Here is a 25,208-nt window from a genome sequence, read left to right on the forward strand (position 1 = left end):
AGTTATGTTGAAATTAGGTCTATAACATTACCATTGTTTTACTGACCTGGAGGGGTATACAGGTAATCCTCATGATATTCTCCTAGGAAAGCAGAGGAAACACAATGTTAGGCTTAAAGAAATTAGAACTTCCTTCCCATTTGATGTGAGAAATCTTGAGGAAGAGGTTTGGTTCCCTAAAAAGGGAAATAAACCAAAATCCCCCCCCCCAATGGAATTATCCAAACTCCAGAGATTTTAGATTACGTTAAGGGGATTTGTCAAAAGCACCATCTGCAAATTAGCACTTGATTAATTTGTAAATACAAGCCGCGGGAAGAAATGCAAGTGTCAACAACTTCAGAGTGCACTAATCTATCTAAAGGCAGGATTTTACTTTGCGATTTAACTTTTATGGCACTGACATACTTGATAATGACCGCCATTCATCAAGTTTAATAGACTGATTGGTTTGAATCTATATGGTGCTTGCATGTTTACAGAATCAGAAAATTATATATGAGCACAAGACTGAGAAAAAGAATTAGTCTGTATCCAGTGAATTGAAACATGGAGCAATCCCCCTTCCTATCCTCTCTTCTACCATCAACAATGTTTAATTTGTGAAAGGGTAGTAACTTCAGCCTTTTCAGACCCTCATCTGAAGCATGTCTTCCACCATTTATTTCTGTTCTGTCTGGCTCTACTCTCAACTCCCAGCACCCTTAAAAACTTCATAAAGGAAACAGCAGCAGCAGTTCTGGTCCAAATCATCTTAGATACTGTGTAGTCCAGTTACGGGTCATGATCAACCAGCTGAACATCAATGAGGCACCACAAACGGTGGTGTGAGAAGAGGGTTTTGTTTTTTACAGACAAAGCATCCCACAAATCCTTACCATTATCACTAGGCTCCTCTATTTCTTCCTCAGAGGAATTTAGAGCCGGCTTGTTAGACGGGATGGGAGTTGGGCCCCTTCTGGCTACCCAGAATCCGGCAGGATCAGGAACTATCGGAGGCGGGTTACCCTGATTCTGCAGAACAAGTTGAGAGCTTTGTTAGAACTTGAAGTTGGTAGGGCTTCACTTGTATTCTTAAAACAAAAGGTGAAAAAATAGCCAACGAAGAAAAAAAACGTGATGACAGTATAGAGTTTACTATGGGACAGTTTCAGAGGGCAACTGTGTTGGTCTTCAGTATAAGAGCCAGATTTAAGTCCAGTAGCACCTTAGAGACAAACAAGATTTTCAGGGTATGAGCTTTTGAGAATCAAAGTTCTGGTATCTGATGAAGAGAGCTTTGATTCTCGAAAACCAACACCCTGAAAATCTTGTTTGTCTCCAAGGTGCTACTGAACTCTAGCTGTTCTACTGTGGGACAGTTTCTCATGACCTACTCTGAGATTAGCAAGGCAGTTACAATTTTCAGGGTTTACGCATACACACATACATGCATATACCTTTATTGGCATAATAACAACATTATGACATACATTAGTACAAGCATCATGAAAAAATCACATTCTATCATAAGCTATTCATCAGCTAAAATCAGTGCATAAATACAATTGCTAAGTCTCTCCTTCTCATATCATAACAAGTGATACGATCCAGACCCTTTAATGTCAAATACACTGAAACACAGCCACAGTTCTTATCCTATACCACCATTCTCTCCCTTTCTCTTATCTTTGTAACAACTGCAAGGAACTCTGCCACCTGCTCAGTGACCTCCGGAATTCTATCCATTAATAAAAATATAGTTCTCATGTCTACTGAGTTTTCTGGGGCTTGTAAATGAGGATAAATTAATTTTGAACACTGTTGAGTATAGAGTGGGCAGCGCTTGCCTCCCCTTCCAAAAGTATGTTTGTGTAAACAACGCAGGGTTTAAGCAAACATACTTTTGGAAGGGAAGGCAAGCTTGCATTTTCTGAGGCTTGTACATTTCTCACTTTTTGGAACAGGAGGGACCATCTGGAAGAGTCCACCTATCTCCTCACAAAACCTTGTACACAAGGACAGATTTCCAAGAGCACAGAGATGCTGACCTGTGCTTAAGGGGACTTGTTTTAAATTGCAAACATTTTCATGCCAATATTCAGGCTGCATCAAGAATGACTGTAAGGAGCAAGCACAAAAGAGGCAAACTGATCAGGGAACAATCTTCAGAATGCCACAAAGAGAACACCAGGAGGTAACACACAGCCAGCCACCCAAAGCTGGATTTGGCATTCTGCAACTAAAGATCCAACGCGTCTCCATGTAGGAACACACGCCCACATGTGCAGGGATCAACACCGAGTCAATAGAGATCCATTTTCCCTTCCTACACTCAAAGAGAACAAGGAGAACCACACAACACAATTGGCTCTAGCAATATGGTGTACGTTCGCCAATTGGTGGGGGTTATGCCCTCATTGTCAAAAGTTTCTGATACAATAATACATATAGAGCTGCATACAGATATAGAGCCAGCATGGTGTAGCAGTTAAAGTAGGGGTCCCCAACCTCTAGGAAGCCATGGGCACCTTTGGAATTCTGACACAAGGCAGTGGGCGCAACCACAAAATGGCTGTTGTGGAAGGTGAAGCTACACACAAAGTGCCAAGTGCAGGGGACAAGAGGAGCAATTAAAAAAACACACTGGAAAGAGGAGTGAGAGAATAAAACCAGCATTATGGTGTTAGCTACCACCAAAACAACGTTATTTTAATTTGCACAGCCAATTAAATCTCCAATGGCCCATCATAAGCCCTGCTGGACAGGAGCCCCATCTGGCCCCTCCTGCTTTCTAAAAAAATTAGTGGGTAAAGGTTTTGGCGAATGCCATGGCACCCACGGGCACCAGTTTGTGACCCCTGCGTTACAATATCAGACTACAATCAGGAAGTCCCAGGTTTGAATCCTCACTCTGCCACGAAAGCTTGATGGGTGACCTTTGACCAATCACACCCTCTCAGCCTAACCTGCCTCCCAGGGCTGTTGTGAAGATAAAATGGAGTAAAAGAGAACAATGTAAGCTGCGTTGGGTCCCCACTGGGAAGAAAAGTGCAGTATTAATGAAGTCAATAAATAAACAAACAAGCCAGTTGCAAAAACTCAATCCATGGCAAATTCATTTTTCTATCCAAAATCTTGGATGCAGACCATATCGCACTCAGCTTAAAGAATGTCCACAATTTATTTCTAATCCAAGGAAAGGGTGGGGGAGACAACCTCTACTTTTAGACCATGAAAAAAACCCACAATAACTTCTGAGCAAGGGATCCCACAACTAGGCAGTGTCAGGGGATGTGGAGGTACAACCAGCACCCTCAGGATCTGAGGCCTAAATGGGCGAGTAATCAGAGACAAACAGCTTCTACACCCTCAGTTAGGGGCCAGGATTCTCGCTCTGCCAGACATAGGGCTTTTATGCATTCTCAGTTTCCCTGCACCTAACTTCCTGTTTCTTCGGGGGAGGGGGGTGTCCAGTTATGCACACGTTTTACTCCCTCTGATGGTCAATTTGACATCACACAGCTTTAAATGAAGCATTTCTCCCTGTAGTTTAAATCAGCAGCTTTTTATGCTTCATAAAAACTGGTGTTATATTGAATTGATCACTAGAGGGGGGAAAACATGTGAATAATTGAAATAAACCCGAAAAATCAGCAAGTTAGTCACTTAGAAGTTAAACCCAAAGAAATGGGAAGTTAACAAGGAAACTGAGAATGCATAAAAGGCCAATCATGAAGTATCTCCAAGCTATGACTTATTAGGAACTCACAACCTCGCTCATTACCAAACCACTTAATTCCATTCCCAAGGGAAAAAAACTAGATCGTATGTATGACTTGCCACATGTATGACTTGCCACATATTCTGGGATAAGAAATTCAGTACAGGAGCGAAGAATACTTATAAGTGCAAACAAATATTTATATGCTACCGTGTCTAATACAATACTGACTTTGATGGACCAGTGGTCTGAATCAGTACAAGGCAGCTTCAGGTGCTGTATGCTTAATGAGGGGTTTCATTATTTTGCCTTAACTTAAAAGTATATTATTTAGAATGGATTTTAAGGGACAAGTGCATGTTCTAACAGCTCCCTTTTGTAGGTTCTCTCCTCATGCAGTGTTTGTGCAGGTCCTATTTTATCATTTTTTGTTTTAACCATTTTCAGCTTAATGACTTACAGGTTGAGCAGGAAAAGTCGTGTCATCCCCTTCTTCAATTTCATAGAAGGTGATGGTCTCTTCCAAGCCTTGAGGTTCCTCACAATTCTCAGCCGCAAACCCATACTGGCATTCTTTGTTTACACACTGCATCTGCCTGCGACTGCGGCTGTACGACCTTCCAAGGAAGGATGAAGGAACGGTTATTTAGGGAGAAAAACACCTGATAAAGTTGGAGAACCCAGCAGATCTGGGCTTGCTCATTGCCTGCTTGGGAGTCCTCCAAAGAACCCTGTGCACATCAGCTAGAGGTCCATGATGAAAGGAAGCCGGGTACTAATGTATTTAAAACCAGAGAATGCACAAATATTTAGATGTTAACCATTGGACAAAAAAAGCCAATGACTTCAACACAACACAACTAGCAGGTGTTCCATTTAAAATGCACATTCAAGTCCAGTAGCACTTTAGAGACCAACAAAATATTCGGGGCACAAGCTTTCGAGAGTCCTTCCAAGGGAGCTTTGACTCTCGAAAGCTTATACCCTGAAAATCTTGTTGGTCTCTAATGTGCTACTGGACTTGAATCTAACTGTTCTACTGAAGACCAACACGACCACCCTGCGAAAATATCTTCATTTAAAATATAGCTTCCTTGAACCCCTTAATGGAGAGAAGGGAAGGAAGAAGAAAATGCAGCATGTAGATGTTTTAATAAATATTAGCTTGATGGATCTGTGCTTTAATACCAGATTATCATATTTATTTAATTAATACATGTATTAACGAGTTTCCTGCTCTCTGCTGAAGGTGCCCAATAGCAGGAATAAAAGAATGAAACACAAAATAAAAGATGACAAAAGAAATAATAAAACTAATTTAACACTATAAAGCCAAAGCAACAGCAGTGAAACCATCCTCATCCATATGCATAAATTGGCATTCTACAGTCCAATGGATGTTCTCAAGGTAGCTTGCAACTTAAAAACACTGTGGGGAAAAACCATTAAAAATACAAACCAGCAGCATTAAAATCAAGCGTAAAAACAAGTTAACAGTAAAAATTGTAGTTTTGCACTGCCTTCAAAACCCAAACCAGTACAGTAGTGTTAACAAAATCAAAAGCATCTCTTCCCCTGGCTTCATTCTTATGAGTTCCATAAATGTGGTGCCAAAGCAGAAAACACCGTCGGGTTTTTCTCTGAAGGGGACAGTATACCAAGCAGGGCCTTTGAAGATGACTACAACAATTGGACAGGCTCATATAAGCGCAGACAGTCCTTGAGATAACCTAGTGCTCACAATAAGAACTGAGTTTAGATTCAGACATCACTTGAATAGACTTCAGGTCAGGAAATGCAAGTTCCAATTTGAATCTAGAAATGGAGGAATCATCAGTTGTGCTAGAAATTGAAAGTTTGCCTCAGGCCAACTGCTTCTGAACCAAGACATTTTGGTAGTCCACAGAGATAGACAGATGCAAAAATTCCATCATAAACCTGCCCTCAGCTCCTCTGGAGCCAACTCTCCAATTTATTTTTAAAAATGAAAGGGGGAGGGGGAGGTCTCATCCATCCCTCTACACTCAAAGTCCTGGATTTTGAGTCGAAAAAATCTCATGTATGCCCAAAGTAACCCTACTGGGAAAGGCCTCTGTCTCCCTGAAGATCTGCTACCCAGAGGAAATACAAAAACTAGATAAGAAATGCGGGTAATTCAGAATAAGGCAGCTGTTCATGTGTTTTCTGTCTGCATGTCTTTTCATACGGGGGGAGCCCAAAATGCTGTCTTTGGCAAAATGAACCACGAGAAAAAAAGCCACAGCAATTTGTGGATGTCCATGTTTTAACTGCTGACTTTTAGCTTTTAGTAAGAATTGTTTCTATGGTTTCTTTGGGGCTCATTTTAGTCTGATGCTCTACACACCTGCTCATTACTACAAATGTATGATTTGTTGTTGTTCATTCTTTTTTCCATATTTGATGGGTTTCTAGACTTTTTTTAAAAGTGTTTAGAGAGCATTCTTTATTTGCTGTGAAACACCCTGAGGACTTGTTAAAGTAGAAAGGCAAAAGAGAAAATGCTGCAAAGAAACAAACCCAAGCATGGGTTTTACAGAAATATTTACAGCAGCTTACCGAGACCTGTAAGAGAAATTATCATAGCTGTGATAGTATCTCTTGCCCGGACTGGGATATGCCATTTCTGGCCCGACCATGTTGTTTCTGTTTATAAACCGGTCAGCTCCCCTAGGTTTCAAAATCATAAAAAAGTCAAAAAATAGCAAAATTAAAAATTGCAAGAATCCTACACTCCCACAATCACACACCACACAAGCAGAAGCCTTGGGCTGTTAGAGATTAGCCTTCGTGGCTTTGAAGATACTCCAGTATCTTGGAAGCCCATGATAACCCAAGCCAGACATTCCAGCAATCAGGGGAAGAGGCTCAAGAGTTCTGCAAAGCTGTGAAGCTCAGAGACACCAAATACACTTATGCAAAGTAAGTGATAATATTCAAACCGCCTCTATTTGCGTAGCTTACACACATTGTAGGATTCAGCTTCCAATATTTATTCTGCTTTTTCACCCAAAGTAGTATACAAAGCTAATAACTGAAAAAGTCGTAACAACAAAAAGCTAAGAACAGTTAAATCCATAGTAGCAAGACAAACAATGGAAACCATTCGCTGGTGAAAGGTCTCCTGGGGAGGGTGCTCCCCAGATAAGGCACAACAAGCTGCCAAAGGCTCGCCTTCCAAAACCAGGAACACCTGGAACTGAGCCCACAATGACTGGACAGGACTACATGGGGGAAGGCTGCCTCAGAAAGCCCAGGTTAGTTTATGATGCTGGAAGTGAAGGACTGTGTGATGCTCCTTTGTACAGTGTTTCAGAAGGGACAGTGGAGCTAGCAAAGTTAGATAGGGCAGTTCCTTTATCCTTCCCTCTTGTCTGCTCTGCTAATATCTGTTTACCCAGAATTCTACTTTTAGGGGTTTCCTTCCTTCCAGCTAACTTCTTCTCTTCCTGCTTTGTCTAACCTCCACGAGGGCAAGATGTGCTCTCTGCAACTACTCTGTATCTTAGCTTAGCATTAAACTACACATTACGGGGAGGGGGGGAGTTGTGCTGGGGTTCCCCAGACCCAACTCATTTTCCCTGCAGGAATACAGAAGATGTAGGGAAGGGCATTTTTAAAGCCTGCGGGAGTCCAATTCTGCTCAAAACTGTGGTGTGAGGGAAGGAGGGGCACCTCCCTTCCCCTGCATTGTGTTTTCTAGAACTGAAATGGCCTCAACAGGGAGTTATTTGCCTAACTTTGAAGCCACACATGGTGTATCTCAAACTGTGAAGCTTCAATTTATGCAAATGACGTCCTGCCATGGCTGTTTCAGCTCGGGGGAAATGTCCTAGAGGGGAAGGCAGAAGCCTCTCCTCCCCTCAGGCTGCACTTCCAAGCAGAACTGGGCTCCCACGGACCTTCAAAATGCCTTTTCCTGCAGCTTCTATTTCATTTCTAAAGCAATAAGCCTTGTGTGAATTTTATTCCTAATGCAGCAGCTCCCTTCCAGAGTGCAAACCAAGCTCTAAATCCTAACAGTTTGGGGTTTTATAGGTCAAACACAGAAACGTGCTCTGAAAGCCAGCGTAAATCTTTCATGGCACAGAAGTCTGAAAGTTTGACTTGGGTCTTAACAGTGTAGCTCAAACACAACTCTGAATTACCTCCACCGAGAGCAGAAAGCATGTTCGATAGACTAACGAGGCTTACCACCTGGGCATTCCATACCCCCTGCCAGACCTCTGGGAATTCTGAGGATGGTAATGTTCGTAAGGAGCCATGTGCCCTCCACTTTGAGAGCAATGAATTGGAGCAGATCGTCCTGATGGAATGCCATGATGTAGCCGGGGAGGAAGGACAGGCTGACCCCTGCTGTACGCCACAGTCATGTAGACTTCTTTCCCACGGACTTTTTTAAACAGCTTCTTCCGTGATTTTATATCCATATCTACAACGGCAATTAAAGAAGAAGAAAAAATTATGGAAGCACGGGCGGTGCTAGTACACGACTGTCAGTTCTGCCATAATTTTCTGCACCTTTCCTTTGTGCTCATGCACCAACTAATGCAGCAACTGCTCAAGGAAAGCGAGCATTTTAGAAACAAGAACCCCCGGAGAAAAGTCTGGCGAAACATTGCATGAATAAAACCTGATTGCTAAAATACTCATCTAAAAAGTATGAGGACTTGGAAAATAAAAACCAACAAAACAAAGGGAGCTGAAACCAACCCATAAAACAGGCCCAGGAACCTTGAAGGTTGAGCCACAATACTTAAAAATAATATTATAAACATATATTTATTAATGTGCAATTGCGCTTTAAAAGGGTTAAAAACATAAACTTCTGGACATAATACAGTGTATACACGTCTACAATCAAGTAAATAACAAAATCTTGTAAACAGTCAATCCAGATTGCATGTGAAACCTAGGAATAGAAGATAATATAAGAAAATAGATAATTTGTTGCACCCCAAAAAAATTTTTATTGAAGGTTGCTACTTACAGTTCATTATTGGGGCTCCAGATATAGATAAAAGTAAAATCACGTGATGTATTATGTTTATTTATTTGATTGATGGGAGCTCCAGGATGAGTTCAGGCCTGATTTTTTAAAGCATTTGTGTGGGGGCTTTCCTAGGTGATTTTTATTTTAAAAACAGTGGTTTAAATATCAACCGATCACTGCTCCTCTTTCAGGGCACCACCTCTGGGATGGGATGCGTAGGCACGGGAGAGACTTGATCCATGTGGCTTTTTAAAAAGTGTTGCATCTTTACCTCCTGGGGTTTCTGCAGAAGTATAGGAAGACGGTTCTCTGCCTTTAGAGTGGTACAGACCGCTTTATATCAGAGAGGGGAAGAAAAGAATAGCTCGTGATTCCAGGAAAGAGAAATTCTGAAAGAGGAAGTAGGAACAGTGTGATTGCCAGGGGGAGGGGTGAAAGGTACAAGACAACCCACAGGGAAAAAGAGATAGCGCAAACACCTCTGAACTACCAGTCGCCTCAGATAAATCCACTTGGGGCAGCAGCCAGTGCAGGGAAAATTTGCAAAATGACGAACACGCCATAAGCCCCTGGCCAGCAATCAGGATTCATGGAAGGGTAGCTTTAAATATGGGAGTGACAGATGGTGAGCCCAGAAGCCCCAGTTCTTTGCATGTTACCTTATCTCTTATCTAGATAACTAAAGCGACAAAGAGACTATCTCAGGGACCAGTTTGGGCTTGGCAGATTCTAGTTGTGAAGCCCAACAACATAAGCAGGGGAGGAAAATGGGCTGGGTTGTTATTGTCTTCATATGCCAGGCCCCATGACCCATGTGTTGCTGGAGAAATTAGAACCCCCTGTTATATGCCCCATACGTTGGTTACACTATTGGAGAATAATTCTTTGCATCCATCCCAAACTATTTCCACTAAACAGAACAAACTGCAGAATTTTGAAATGGTACGAAATAATGGAACTTGCAAGATTTTTTTTAAAAAAGGATCTGTAAAATTTGTTAAAACTAAATTCATTCATGCTGTCCTATTAAAGTTCAGATTTGAATTTTGCAAATGGATTACCACTTTGTATTCCTGCTTTAAAAACTCAAATTGCTCTGTATTTATGGCAGATGGTGCGAATTAACTGAAGCAGAACTTAAGGGGAGCTGCTCTGTCAAAATACAGCAAGAGAGAAGGTTTGGGTGTTGTCCTCAGCTAGAGAAAAAGCACATCAAAATCTGAAAAGATGGGAAAAGAGGAACAGTCCAAGTCCCTTTTCCCTGCCCACATCAGGCACACTTTATGCCCACCCTGCTGTCCTTTGAGGCCACTGCAGGGAAGTTCTGCTCCTTGTACCAATCATAAAAGTGGTAGTCAGAATGGAGAGACAGAGTGGTGTAGTGGTTAAGTGTGTTGGACTAGTAGCTGGGAGAACCAGATTCAAATCCCTACTCATGCCACGGAAGCTCACTGGGTGACCGTGGGCCAGTCCCATGGTTGTTGTGAGGCTAAAATAGAGCGGAGAATGACGTCAGGTACTTTGGGTCCCCCCTGGGGAGAAATGTGGGGTATAAACAAAGATGGATGGATGCAAGATGGGAGGCAAGATGGAAAGAAGGAAAGGATAAGGGACAGACGGACACTCAGACAGAGTAGGGGTTACAGCTCTGGACGGGGATCTGGGATACCCAGGCCTGAATCTCCACTCTGCCATGGAAGCTTGCTCGGGGATCTTGGGCCAAGTCACACCTTCTCAGCTTAATTTTATCACAAAGGGGTTGTTGTTTGAAGATAAAATGGAGAAGCAGAGAATGACATTGTAAACCCCTCTGAGTCCCCATTGGGGAGAAAAACATGGTATGAATGCCTTAAAATAAATAAATGATATCCGCCGCAGACCTACAAGGAGCTTCTCCTCCAAATCCAACTTTCGGGATTTATGACAGTGCCATTTTGGAAACACATGGGGCCGCTATTCCTGCAAGGTCTAGAGCAGCTTTCAGGAGGGCCACTCAAAACCAGGGTGGGTAAAGTTTGCCCCCTAAGGCAACAGTGTTCCCAAATGCCATGTTTTACTTTTCCCTGTAGGGCTGAATGCCAACCATTCAGTGGTGGCAGGGAGAAAGAATAAAAATATGCACCTTAAGACTGAGCTAAGCCTGCCCTGGTGCTCTCACTGCCTGCTACGAGAGGAAGGTTTTGCCTTCTCTTTCTCTCTCCCTGTCCCAAGCTGCAGTCAGTTTACTTTATTCCACGGAACTCAATGGAAGCAACGAAGAGCTACCCCTGTCTACCAAGGTCAACCCTTTCATCAGCACTGGCCTTCCTCGGTCATACAGGAGTGTATAAAACAATCCAAGGAGTGTGTGGGGAGGGGAAAATACTAGAATTTACTATTGTTCTAGAAATTCATCACACAAGTTTGCAGCTTCAGGAAAAGCTAAGTTTCAAGAACAAACCACACGCTTTGCGCACGAAAGCACTTCCAGCTGGCATCTCCAGCACTTCTAATTAAGGGATCTCAGGCTGCTGACGTCAGGAAAGACCTGAAGAATCAAGTCAGACTAAATAACCTGAGCTAGACAGACCAATGGTCTAACTCAGTATACAGCAGTTTTATATGATAAATTAGAAAGCAGCAGTTTCCTTTTCTCTCTACAACAGGGGTCCTCAACCTTTTTGAGCCTGTGGGCATCTTTGGAATTCGGACACACGGTGCTGGTGCAACCACAAAATGGCTGCCATGGGAGGCGGAGTCATACCCATACCCAGTGGAAGTCCAACATCAGGAAGAAGAGGGGTAATTTTTTTAAAAGACACTGGGAAAAACAAGTGAGAGAAAGAATAAAATCTACAATGGTGGCAGCTGTCATCAAAACAACATTTTTAAATCTGTAAAGCCAATCAGATCTCCAGTAGCATATCAGAAGTCAAGGCAGGCAACAGCCCAACCTGGCTCCACCCACTTTTTGAAAACAGTTGGTGGGCAACAGGTAAGGTGTTGGTGGGTGCTATGGTGCCAACTGGCACCATGCTGAGGACCCCTACTCCACAATCAAGTAGCTTGGGTAGAAGAACATCTAGACACAATATTGCTTCCAGCATGGACCCACCTGATATTTTCTGATAGCTTCCTCCTTTCCGACTAGGGACCACATTCCATGCAGGAACTGGGGTGACTTGTGTCACAGGTTTCAAATTCACCAGTGGAACAACATGCCTACCAAAAAAATGAGGATTATTTAATGTCATATTAAAACAATCTTCCTTTGAAGATGGGGCTCTGGTTAATATGACCTTGAGACTAGCCTAAGGGAAAAAAACTGATTCTAATGGTGAGAATGGAAGTGGTTTTCTCAGGATTAACATAAGCGAGCTGTAAGCTATAAGATTGCTGGGACAGAAAACACACACCACTTCATTAAGTTAAATAGCCTGAGAAGAGCTATTAACCAGAGTATTACATTCATTAAACACTAGCTAATAATAGTTTGATAGTTAACTTCTAAGGAGTAGAATGCATTGGAAATGAGCAGGAGGATCTTCCAGCTTCTTCTGTGGATCCAAAGATGAAGAAAGAACACAATCTATGTAATACCTTTTATTACGACCAACACAATGACACATAAAAGAACTGGCAGTCTAACCAGCTGGCAACCCTATCAACCAAGCCTTGATTTTTGCTGTGGATACTCACGCATGAGGTTCAAACAAAACAGTTACTTGCGTCAATACAAAGCAATATTTCTACTACTTAATATGGTTAGGTTTTAAATGTGCACATTCATTCTTAATGCTTCTAACTTGATGTGGGCACCATTATTATAGGGTAAATTAAGCAGAGTTGTAACAAAAATACTTTAAAAATATGCAACCCTGAAATTGACATGGACATCAGTTTGAAATAATTAATAAATTTTTCTGCAACATGAGAGATCTGAATAAGATTCTGTTGTGCATCTATATAGGTCATACAGTAAAACTTAAGATTCACACCAACATATCCCACTCCTGGAATTCTAACCTCTGACCCACTCAAAACCTGGAAGAAAATTGCTTTGGTTTCTGCCTTCCAACGGATGCTGGGTTTGGAAGTGATATAATGGAAAATTCGTTCACACCAGAAAAGACACAATCATCATCCCTAAAAGACCTGCTTTCTGTTTATATTTACTTCTTGCATACCCTGCCTTTCTCGCCAGTGGAGACCTAAAGAGGCTTACATGATACACTTCTCAAGTTTATCTTCACAACAACCTTTAAGGTAGCTTAGGCTGAGAATGTGTGACTGATCTTGAGATCACGGCAGAGTGGGGACATGAGCCGGTGTCTCCCAGATCCTAGCCCATGGGTCCACAACCTTTTTGAGCCTGTGGGTACCTGTGGAATTGTGACACAGTATGGTTGGGGCAGCCACAAAACAGCTGCTGTAGACGTAGGGTTGCCAAACTGATAGAGATCAGTTCACCTGGAGAAAATGGCCACTTTGGCAATTGGACTCTATGGCATTGAAGTCCCTCCCCTTCCCAAACCCTGGCCTCCCCAGGCTCCACCCCAAAAATCTCCAGGTATTTCCCAACCCAGAGCTGGCAACCCTATGTAGAAGGTACATCCAGCCATAAAATGGCTGCCATGGCTTAATTTCAGTCACACAGCAAAGATCCTCTGGCGTTAGTGACAGTTGCTGAAAACAACATTTTAAAAAACCTGTACAGCCAATCAAACCTCCAATGGCCAATCAGAAGCCTTGCTGGGCAAATGTCCCACCTGGCCCCGCCCACTTTCTTAAAATACTTGGTGGGCACCGGGAAATGTGTTGGTGGGCATCATGACACCCTAGGGGCCAGTGCCCCCTTTCCACTGTTCATCGGATGAATTAGATCAGAAAACCTCTGATCAATTTTATGCTAAAATTGAGGGCAAGTTCCAGGGCAAATTAAACTTTGTGACACAACTATAAGGACAAAAAAAGAATACTTGGTGCACATCTCATACACGGTGTTCTATGGCTATAATTATTGTAAGCCACTTAAGAGATTTTTTCTTTTCTTTTTTTAGGAGAGAATATAAGATGACAAAATCATATAAATGGAAGAAAAGTGTGAAAAGCAAGAACTACGAGATCATTCATCTCAGTTCTGGCAGGATTTTATGTTTGAAGTGAGCTCTTTAATAGAAACTCTGGGCTGCTGCTTCTCATAAACAACGACACAGAGCCCTCCTGCAACTCTCACCTGGAGTACTGTGTTCAGTTTTGGGCACCACAATTTAAGGAAGATGCAGACAAGCTGGAACGTGTCCAGAGGAGGGCAACAAAGATGGTGAGGGGTTTGGAGACCAAGTCCTATGAGGAAAGGCTGAAGGAGCTGGGTATAGCCTGGAGAGGAGAAGACTGAGAGGGGATATGATAACCATCTTCAAGCAGGGCTGTCATATGGAGGATGGTGCCAAGTTGTTTGCTGTTGCCCCAGAAGGTCGGACCAGAACCAACAGGTTAAAATTAAATCAAAAGAGTTTCCTTCTAGACATCAGGAAGAATTTTCTAACCGTTAGAGCGGTTCCTCAGTGGAACAGACTTCCTCAGGAGGTGGTAAGCTCTCCTTCCCTGAAGGTTTTTAAGCAGAGGCTAGATGGCCATCTGTCAGCAATGCTGATTCTATGAACTTGGACAGTTCATGAAAGGGGGGGCATCATGCATGCCAGCATACTACGCTGTCTCCCTCCCCCCAGTGACTCATCCCACATTACTGAAAGCTGCTGCCAGAAATGCCTGGTGGCAGCACAGAATCAAACTATGTGGGTTGGGGGGTATGGAAAGACACTTGGCACACTGATTAATGGATCACTGTGCCAAACGAGTGCCAGGAAAGGTAACAGTGGGTGCCATGGTGCCCACAGGCACCATATTGGAGACCCCTGCCATCGTCCAACACTCTAACCACTATCTTATCCTGGCTCTTTCTATGCTAGCATTGCATTGGCTTACAGGCCAGCAACACTGTGGCCACTGGCATCAGTCCACCCTGTCCTCCCTTGCTTCAGGCGTTACCGGAATGGCACCGGGGCTGCTGCCCCCTGCCCACATCAGTGCCTCCACAGGCTTTCAAACACAGCATGGCTCTTCAAGGGTGACTGAGAAATTATCAGTGCAATCACAAAGCTCTGAGACAAGCCAGGTCAGCCCCCCCCCCCATCTCTGCCAATCTGGACGAGGGAGGAGACAGAAGGTACTGTCAACTGGCAAAACAGCTTAAATTATACAACATTTTGCCCACTTCAGGCTGCTGAGCTACAGCGGCAATCAAAGCACCAGTTAGTAAATAAGGTTTCCCTCCATCTGTATCTGAAGCTCAACAGAACTAGTAGCCATTTCTAATGAACCTCTAATATACAGCATCCTAATTAAGAGGGGGGTGTGTGTGTGTGTTTAAAGTGCCGTCAGGTTGCAGCTGACGGATGACAACCACTCATGAGGTTTCTGAGGCAAGATACGAACAAAGGTGGTTCACCACTGCCTCTGTGCAGCAGGGGACTTCCTCAGTGGTCTCCCATCCAGGTACTGAATAAAGCCGACCTTACTCCGTTTCCAAGATGCAACAAGATTGTTGCTAGCCTGGGCTAGCCAGGTCAGGGGAACAGCACTGGCTAAATCAAGGTACTCAAGTTTAATCCATCCTAGGTCTATGAATGAATGGATAATGAATAACGCAAAGGGGGAAATAGTACATACTTCTCCGCCAGCTCCTCGATGAAGACTGTTACCATAGTATCCTGCCCAACATCTTGTATGTGGGCATTATAGTATTTCCCCCCAGTCTCTAAGCGTACCTGAGGGGAAAAAAAGAGAGACTCAAGATAAACCCCAAGGCAGAACACAGTCCTTTGTGATCTAGTTCTCCATACCAGATCCTGACGAAGGAGCTCAAACATTTGAAGAACGTATTAACTCACCAAAGGCCACAACTGCAGCACCATGATATATTACAAACGTAGTTGTCCTTTTTTTTAAAAAAAGAAAGCAAACCACACTCATACAGAACTATAGAGAAGTATGCACAAACCCTTCCAGCACTGTTCACGTGGACTTTGGGGTTAGGTTTCTCAAAAGAGCCGTCCCTGGTGCCATACTGCAAGGCACTTTGGGAACCAATGGGGCTCCCAAAAGCAGTTTGTGTGGGAATCTGCTTAAGATCTTGGCCTTAAATACTAGGAATATAACCACGACTTGATGAACGATGTGTGCATGTTAAATGTCGTCAAAGCACTTCCAGCTTATGGCGACCCTATGAATTAATGACCTCCAAAACGTGCTTTGGTTAACAGCCTTGCTCAGGTCTTGCAAACCGAGGGCCATGGCTTTCTCGAGTGAGTCAATCCATCTCATGTTGGGTCATCTTTTCCTTCTGCCTTCAACTTTGCCTAGCATTATTATCTTTCCCACTGGCTCTTGTCTTCTCACAGAAGACAACCTTACTGCAACACAAGAAAGCCCAAAAACTCAGAAGCAGCCTGAGCTTTGGGGGAGCCAAAACCAATCTCATATTAAATTTTTCCATTTCACTTTTCCTGCATTCTTTTCTCAACTTGCAAAGCTCAGCCCTCCATGGAGATTTTAAAATAATTCACAGCGCTGAATGACTTGAATACAAGAGCTTGCTATGGATCCAGTGCCCCGGTCTGGAGGGTCCAGAATTGCACCACAGCCAGCCAGCAGTGATGCCTGCAGGTCGAAGAGAAGGGATTCAAATTCAGAGGATGGAATGGATAGGAGAGCCCTGAACAAAGACATGACATAACTGGTGTAATTTAGAAAGGGGGTGGAAGTCTGAGTCCAGGCTGCCAAAGTATTGGTTGTGAAAGGCTGATAAACAGAAACACCTCCAAGCTCAGAAAAAGAGCAGGAGCGCCAGAGTTATAAGGTGAGCTTTAAAATAGTTCCCACCTTCTTTCCTAGTGGTTGCTCTGATTACATATAAAACATAAACTTGGGGGGGGGCACACCCAAATTACTTCAGATAACTGTTCCAAGCTTAAGAAAATCCCTTTCGTCATACTATGTTCTTAACTGTAATAAATTATTTAGAAGTTGTTTTGAACAGGCTTTTATTAAATCATCATACCTGACACTTGTCGCCTAGGTAATACTGTCTTCCAGCAAACACCAAATAATCTGTTTTTTGCAGTTCTATAAAACAAAGGAAACATTAAAACCTAACCCGGATATTTGGCATGTGCTTTCAAATTTGATGCCGTAGCGCGGGGGTCCCGGACCTTTCTGAACTTGCAGGCACCTTTGAATTCTGACCGTGTTGTGGGTGCGGCCATAAAATGGCTGCCACGGGAAGCAAAGCCAGCCACAAAATAGCTGTTGCAGCTTACCTTGTGTTGCCATTTGCTGCCAAAGCAACATTTTAAAAAATCTGCACCACCAATCAAATCTCCAAAGGCCAAGCGTTGCTGCACAAAAGCCCCAGCTGACCCACTTTCTAAAGACATTTGGTGGGCATCAGGAAAAGTGTTGGTGGGCACCATGGTGCCCATGGGTACCATGTTGGGAATCCCTGCTGTAGCATTTCTGAGCTTCAGCTGAGAGAACGCTAAACTTAGGAGCCCAATCATAAAACCTGATGCACAAGCAAATTCTTTATATAAGGAAACCTTTAAAAACAGCATTGTTTTCTTCATTACTTCAAAATTTCAAAAAATGTTAAATCTAAGAGCCATTTGGACGCCACAATCCACTCTGAGCATGCAGAGTCCTGATACAGTCAGGCTTCCTTATTTGTGCCCTGGGAGTTCAAGACTGGCTGTCATACTATGTCAACTGTGTAGTCCAGGCGGGCTTGCCAACCAAGGCAGTCACCTGCCCCAGTCCTGATCTGGGCTTGCGGTCTCACCAGGCGAGGCAGCCACCCCCTGCTCTGGGCTAGCAAGGCATGACCTGGCCTGATCAAGTGACATTTATGTCATATCTGGCCCTTGTAACAAATAAGTTCAATGCCCCTGGTGTAGTATATTATGGACAGAGTTAAGGTAATGCAGCTATGCAAGCCAGTTCGACACATTAAAAAAGAGCAGGAGTCCAGTAGCACCTTAAAGAATAACAAAATTTCTGGCAGGGTATGAGCTTTCCTGAGCCACAGCTCACTTCTTCAGTTGTGACACACAAAAGCTGAGACCCTGCCAGACATTTTGTTAGTCTTTAAGATGCTACTGGACTCTTGCTCTTTTTTACTGCTAGAGACAGACTAACACGGCTACCCATCATGATGTAGTTCCACACATTATTACTATGGTGGAATGCATTTGCATCCACTTCCCACAACTGCAAGAATGTCATGTGGTGTACACTCATGGGACATCCACACATTACGTGTTTGCTGCACAAGGTGCCAATGCAACACCTCCATTTCCTGCAGCAATCAAATGGAGCTGCCCCAATGTGTAGAACAGCCCTCGTGCAATGGCTAGTGTAAGATACCTTTTCTGCTGTCTAACCACACATCAAATTCTATGTTCCGGTAGATCTCAGGGTCCAGCGCTTTCAACACCTTATAAGGAAAGGGCATCTTTGGATTTTCAGAAGGCTGCAAAGTTATAATGGACAAGTTTAGACTGCAGGCATTTCTAACACCTTTAATCCTTTCCAACAGTGGTTATAATTAGGGATGACTGGAATGTCCAGCTCTATTCTAACTGGGACTCCCTTCACTCCAGAGGTTTCCCTCCAGTAATGATCTGTTGAATTTCACAGGATTCCGATGAGCAAAACCCAAGGAGTAAAGAGAGGGTGCTTTTCCCCAATTTGTTAAAAGCCTCAGGGAACACACTTGTGCAACCCAGAGAATCAGGGCCAAAAAGTGCACGCATTGCAGCAGCAAAAACAAAATTAGAAACTCCTTTGTTTGCCAAAGAACTTTTTAAAAAGGTGCTTTTCTGCTCTCACAGGACTGGCTTTAATACCTTTTAATTTCCGTGCTGCAACACATGGCTATGCTTTTTCTTGGACCCCCCCCTCCCCCAAATCTCAGGATCACAGAATTCCACAGCTTTACACCCACCTACCCCCGAGTCCACAGTCTCCATAGACTCTGGGGGGGGGGATGGTAAGTGTCACCAAAACATGAAGTGCTGTTTACCATAGGATCACTATAGCCTGGATTTTGTTCTGAAGAAAGGGGGGACATTTGATCAAGAAATCCCCAACAACAATTTATGATCATCCCCAGTGAGACTCAAACAAGCCAATATATTAGTTTTCACTTCAACTGCAGTGGCAGGGTGCCACATATGGGAGCCTGCATCAAGCATGAAATTCCAGAAGATTGACTGCAAAGCCGTACATGGTTGCGGCACCAAGAGTTATATACTAGCAGCTTATTTCTGGGACTCGTCTGGCTTTGACTTTGAGAATGTCACTTGAGACAGGACAAGTGATTTTCAGGATAAAGCCAATGCTGTTAGATAAAATCAAGAGAGGTAAATCCTGCTCTTGGGTGCCAGTTCATTTGGATTTTCACCCTAAAATGGCAGATATCCCATTTCTGGGAACCTGTCAATTCTCTCATGTATACACAGTGACCTCCCCCCCAAAGGCTGTGGATTCCTGTATGAGAAAATGATAAGGTCTATCGAGGAGATGTGTACAGCTCTTACGTATCAGGAAATAGCTCTGGCTCTCTCTTTCTGGCTAGATGCATATTCAGGTTCAAAATGTGTCTGACAGGTTTTAGGCAATAAAAGCCAGGAAGTAGTTCTGACAAGACGATGGCGTGGGAAGAGGATAAAGGAGGGTGTCGCAAAATATTTGCACATCACCAGCAACTCCCTGAGACCCAAGGCACGTGCTGCCCCAGAAGGTGAATGGTACCTTGAGTACAACTTTGAGATACTGTTTACAAAGACAAAGTGTTATTTTCTCCTCAGGCTTCCACTTTCTTCACCTAGCAAAGCAGAATTTAGAAAGCCTGTACAGTCTTAGCCACAGTAGCAGAACACCACAAGGGGAGGGAGGGAGAAAAGAGATTATCAGGAGGGGGTCTTGGAAACTGCTCTATTTCCCATGGAAGGGATTCTCAGGAACACAGGATTATCTTTGTTTTAAGATGCCAAACCTTTGCTTCCTCAGTGCCTTGCTTGCATTTTTCTGCTGGCAGGGTCGCCGATTCATAGGTTTCCCAGTCTTCCACCCTAGGCAATGGAAAACACAGCAGATTTTCAGCATTGCAACAGACTGCCTCCGTTCAGTGCTGAGAGTAACGGGGGGGGGGGGGGGAACCAGCATCTTTCCCAGAGTTTTGCAATACTAGAGGGGGAAAAAAGCAGAATGGCACCACCAAGTGGTGAAATTCTCACAGTCACATACAATTGTACTTCAGTGACAACAAAGCACACAGGAGGTCAGATATGGCAGATTAACTATCCCGTTTGAAAACTTTCATCCACCCAGTACAAAAAGCCTGTACAGCTCAATGCAGCCAGGGTTTGTAGAGCAGACACAACCCTTCAGAAGAATTAGCACTCAAGATCATACAGCAGGTTCACACAAGGACATGTCATATTCTGATGCCTCAATCCAAAGGCTTATCATTTCACCTGTTTTCTGAAAAATTCTTGGTTGCTCTCTCCAGAAGGCAGTCGAAATTGGCATCTTCACTTCCCACAGACACACTGTTTCTGTTTTTCTTGGCTCCACTTCGTAACATCTCAACTGCATTCCTCAACTCCTCTTCAGGCACATGGAACACGTTTTTGTACAGGATCTCATACAACACAGCTGGGAGAGCAGAACACACAACTTTAAAAGGAAAAGTTTATCACCCAGTTTCAAAGCTACAGATTCAGATAGTTTATTTGCGGCCCTTGGCCAGATAAAACAAGATACATGGACTAAAATGGTCTTACCGACAAAGGTTTACAGTCCGAGTCTTAAGTCACTTAAAAAATAAAAATAATAAAATAAATAACATCTGAGTTACATCTGCCATTTGGACTAAGAGACTACTCTGTGGCAACAAATTGTCATTGCAGCCGTACAAAATTTTGCTACCTGAAAGGTGATTGAGGGATTATCTCCTTGTAGGAGCTTTTCTATCTTTTCTCTTTCCCTGACGGGTCCCATTCTCAGTATGAGGGGCTCAATAAACTTAGAACGGTGTATAGTGTAATAGTTACAGTTCAGGAGAACATGTTCAGTGGTTTCTAAATCCCCGGATTTGCAGGGGCATAGTCTCTCTGCCCTGGGTATCTTCTTGAATTTCCCCTCTAACATAGCAGAGAGTAGGGCTGTGCGCCTAGCCAAGGTAAAAACCCTCCTATATTTGTTTATCTCTAGGTAACATAGATAGGCTGCCGGTGCAAGGATAAATTTGGAGGGGGGGGGAGCCATAAATAGGGCCACTCTTCCTAGATCTACTTGTCGCTCAATATCCTAGATCTACTTGTCGCTCAATTAAACCAAAGAGTTATTGGTTTATAGTTGACTTAGCTTGATCCCACCCTAACTGAAGTAGTGCTCGGGGGGGTAAACCCAGGTTATTTAGTTTGTGTTCAATGGCTATTATCCACTTAGACCTAAAGGTATCACAAAGAATCAGTGGAAGAAGACCCTTGGGGTTGAAATTAATTTTCAGCCATAGATAAAGCGAGGACAAGACAACCCTTGCCTCCACCTTCATTATGCCAGTTTCTAAACGGATCACAGCATTTGATACACATCTTGGCAATTGCAGGAAAGCTCTAAGAAACTTGGATTGCACTCGTTCCATGGGAATAAGACATGAGGGTGGAGAGTCAAGTTGTGTTCTGTATAACATTTGTGCTAAGGTTTTCGCCTGAAAAAGTTTGAGGGTGGCTGGAATATAGTGTGCCCCTTTGTTCCGGAGAAAATTTATTATTGAACAGGCTGATCTTTCCCCTAAATTGTCAACATAGGTATTATGGGCCAGCTTGGAGCCAGATGCCTGGATTGTCGTTCCAAGATATTTCAATTGGGTTACCTGTTCCAACCTATGGTCATTTATGCTCCACCTCCTATAATTAGGGCGATTGCTAAAAGCCATTACTTTTACAAAGCTACAGAGTTCTCAAGGCCAATTAAAAGTGTCTCTAATTCTTTTGTCTGGTCGTGGTGGTGGAAAGTACTGTCAAGTAGCAGCTGACTTACAGAGACCCCGTAAAGTTTTCAAAGCTAGAGATGAACAGGGATGGTTTGCCACTGTCGGCCTCTGCATAGCAACCCTTAGTGGTCTCCCATCTAAGAACTAACCAGGGCCGACCTTCCTTAGCTTCCAAGATCTGACAAGATCAGGCTACCTGGGCCATCCAGCTCAAGGCTATTTTTGCCTACCATTGATTATTCAAGATAACCAGGGAGACTAAGAAAAAAAGAGGGGGGGAATTATTTACCCTGGCAAATTGCAGCATTTGCCTGAAACTGTTTGGTGTACACGGAATCATAATGACCATTACTGGAACAACACAGCAGAATCTGAAAGGCAAAACAACCCAAGTTGAAAATCTTGAAATCTGTTCATGTGTTTCTTTACAAAAGAGATCACATGCCCACAAACCAACATCACACCAAGAAATGAACAGAATGTTTCTGTGACGATGGGCAACTATGACGACCCCTCTCCTTCCTATTATCTCCCAGCTCCCAGAAATCAGTATTTGGTGCTGAAGGAGGGATTGTTTTCCTTCTTTGTTATTTTGCCAGAGGGTTTTAGGTGGAGATTATATGTATCCTTCTCCAGTCCCCACCAGATTTTACCGCAGAGAGAAAATAGGCACAAGAGGCTTCTTAAAATTAACCAACACAACGATTCACTTCAGAGAGTGAGCTTAGTTTAGATTTAGCTTAGATGTTACACAAGATGTCTTTAGCTTAGATGTTTCTCAAGTTAAGTTTCTTCAGTTCTTAGGTTACAAGCTTAGTTCTGTTCCTCAGAACTCACACAGATTGAGTTTCACAGGCTGTATCCCCAGCCTAGAGAAGACATTCTGTGCTGACATATGAATTCATAATATGGAACAGCTTAACAGCTATGCTGGCCAGAATACCCAAGATAGGCTTCAGGTGCTCCATCCATTGCGTAGCCGTCAGATAGGCCAAGAGTTCTAGATGGGCAAAGCAGGAACAGTGGCCCTGCCTACTGCATGTAGAGACAACACCTGTGGCACTCTCTGTTGCTCACGATGAGCCACAACTGGAAAAGCCATCAACCCAAAGAACTCTGTGATTGCTGCATGCCCTAACATTAATTTGATCTTTTGCACGCAGCACCATAGTTATGCCAGGATGGTCAGTCTTCCGTGAGAAACTAAAGAATGCAGTGAGATAAATGTGCTATGGCAAAACAGAAAGAAGGGCAAGTAAGCACAAAAAAATTGCAGAATTTCTCACTAACACAGTCTCTCGTGTCACATTGTCAAAAGCTACATTTGACAGCAGCCCTTTGGCCATACAAATCACCACGAGCCACAATCACTTCTGGAGAATACCTGTGTCAAGGGGAGAACACACTCTCGAGTCAGGTATAAATGGTTAGTTACACTTCACAGAGGGTTCTCATACCTCATCTCCCTTACCTTATCCTCAAAGCCATTGTCTGTAGCATAGGAAGGCGGCTTTCCGGGGTGTCGATAAAGAATGAAGTCTCGACTAAGGAACCAAAGTTAAAGAACAGTTGTGAAAAGATGTTTAGCTTATTTTTCAGTCTTTGCTGCCAATCAGTTAGCACGAGGGAATCAGCGAAATGAAAACCAACTGGCGACAAAGCTGTGTGGAAGCACTGACATAACTTGCTGCAGTTGGTAGCCCAAACCAGAGCAAAAAGCCTGTATGGAAGTCCCCATTATATCTCTGCCTAACATCTGGCCTTGCAGGAGTTCTGGTGACAATAAAAATTGTGGGATACCTCAGGGCACACTACCAATCCTCCCAGGAGGAAGTGTGAAACCCCAAAGCTGACAGAACAGATACAGCAATGCTCCTCTTTCCATCCAAATAAAACTACTCTAGGAGCAGAGGGAGTCAATACAATGGGTGGAAAGGGCACACCAATCAACTGAGAATGCTTTAAAGCTGGGTTCATTGATCAGCTCTCAAAAATCTAAAATTATCATTCTTGAGGCCCTAAAATACACCTTGTTGTCTGCAGTATTGAGACAATGTTCTATTTTGTTTTTGCTGACAGCAGGTACAGGCACACCCCAGAGACACTGCGAGTTCTGTTCCAGACCACTGCAATAAATTGTGTCACACAATTTTTTTGGTATCCCAGTGCATATAAAAGTCATGTTTACACCATACTATATAAAAGTTATGTTTTACACCATACTGTAGTCTATTGTGCAACAGCATTTTGTCTAAAAATGTACATACCTTAATTTAAAAATACTTTATTGCTAAAAAATCACCATTACAGATATAATAACAAATGAAAATGTTTAAAAAATTGCAAGAATTACCAAAATGTGACACAGAGACACAAAGTGAGCACATGCTGTTGGAAAAATAGTGCCATAGACTTGCTTGATGCAGGGTTGCCACAAACCTTCAATTTGTAAAAAATGCATTATCTGCGAAGCACAATAAAACAAGGTATGCCTGGTACTAGCAGCTAACTCAAAAAAATCCATTGCAATTCCTCAGTGTTTCAAACTGCATTTCAAGGATCAGCAGCAGCAAGCGAAATCAAATCAAAATGACATAAAACAGTGTGCAAGTTTTCAACGTTTTGAATACAGCAAAACAGTGCTTCAATTTCTTTTTAAGGTCAAAGAAAGAGTAGTTTACATCATACAAGGATTTGTTTTCAAACCAACAAATCTACACACAAGCACATTTGGGTCGCATTTCTAAGGATCAAACTACATGCAAAGCTCAGCAGAGGGTGGTCCCCCACCAACCTTTTCTGTCTTTTACCAGTTTCCTCTTCAGTGGTTATTCTGCTAAAAAGTGCCCCCCAAAGCTAGTCTTCCCAAAGAGAAAATCAGCTGTAGCACTGGTTGCCAAAGAGGGTGGTACCACTCTCTAGGGGGGATTACCTAGGGGGCACTATGAGGCAGGGCAGTACTGGAGGTGGGCCCCTTTGAGAACATTGTTCACGTTACAATTGACCGGGCTGGAGTCTAGATGTTGGCAAATGGCACACAAAGATTCTGCCTCTAAAAAGGTAACGGTAGCCCCCTGTGCAAGCACCGGGTCATTACTGACCCATGGGGTGATGCTTACTAGGCATACGATGTTTGCGGGGTGGTTTGCCATTGCCTTCCCCAGACATCTACACTTCACCCTCAGCAAGCCGGGTACTCATTTTACCCACCTCGGAAGGATGGAAGGCTGAGTCAGCCTTGAGCCGGCTACCTGAAACTGACTTCTGTGGGGATTGAACTCAGGTCGTGAGAAGAGCTTTTGACTGCAGTACTGCAGCTTACCACTCTGCGCCATGTACTGCTAAAATTTAGTATAAACTATCGGAATTTTTAGTCAACATGTAATCAGAGCTCT

General features: G+C 43.3%; 1 protein-coding gene across 1 annotated transcript; it reads right to left on the reverse strand.

Annotated features, from left to right (window-relative positions):
• Window positions 1-38: 38 nt before the first annotated feature.
• On the reverse strand, window positions 39-11,883 carry LOC130485802 (putative bifunctional UDP-N-acetylglucosamine transferase and deubiquitinase ALG13). Its single transcript, XM_056858949.1, has 6 exons — window positions 11,809-11,883; window positions 7,919-8,153; window positions 6,281-6,391; window positions 4,164-4,320; window positions 879-1,014; window positions 39-82 (listed from the first exon to the last, which is right to left on the reverse strand). Exons 2-6 carry the CDS (start codon window positions 8,149-8,151, stop codon window positions 39-41), a joined length of 681 nt encoding a protein of 226 aa, XP_056714927.1. The 5' UTR covers window positions 8,152-8,153; window positions 11,809-11,883.
• Window positions 11,884-25,208: the final 13,325 nt, after the last annotated feature.

This window comes from Euleptes europaea, chromosome 13, assembly GCF_029931775.1.
Source record: "Euleptes europaea isolate rEulEur1 chromosome 13, rEulEur1.hap1, whole genome shotgun sequence".
Taxonomy (NCBI): Eukaryota; Metazoa; Chordata; class Lepidosauria; order Squamata; family Sphaerodactylidae; genus Euleptes; species Euleptes europaea.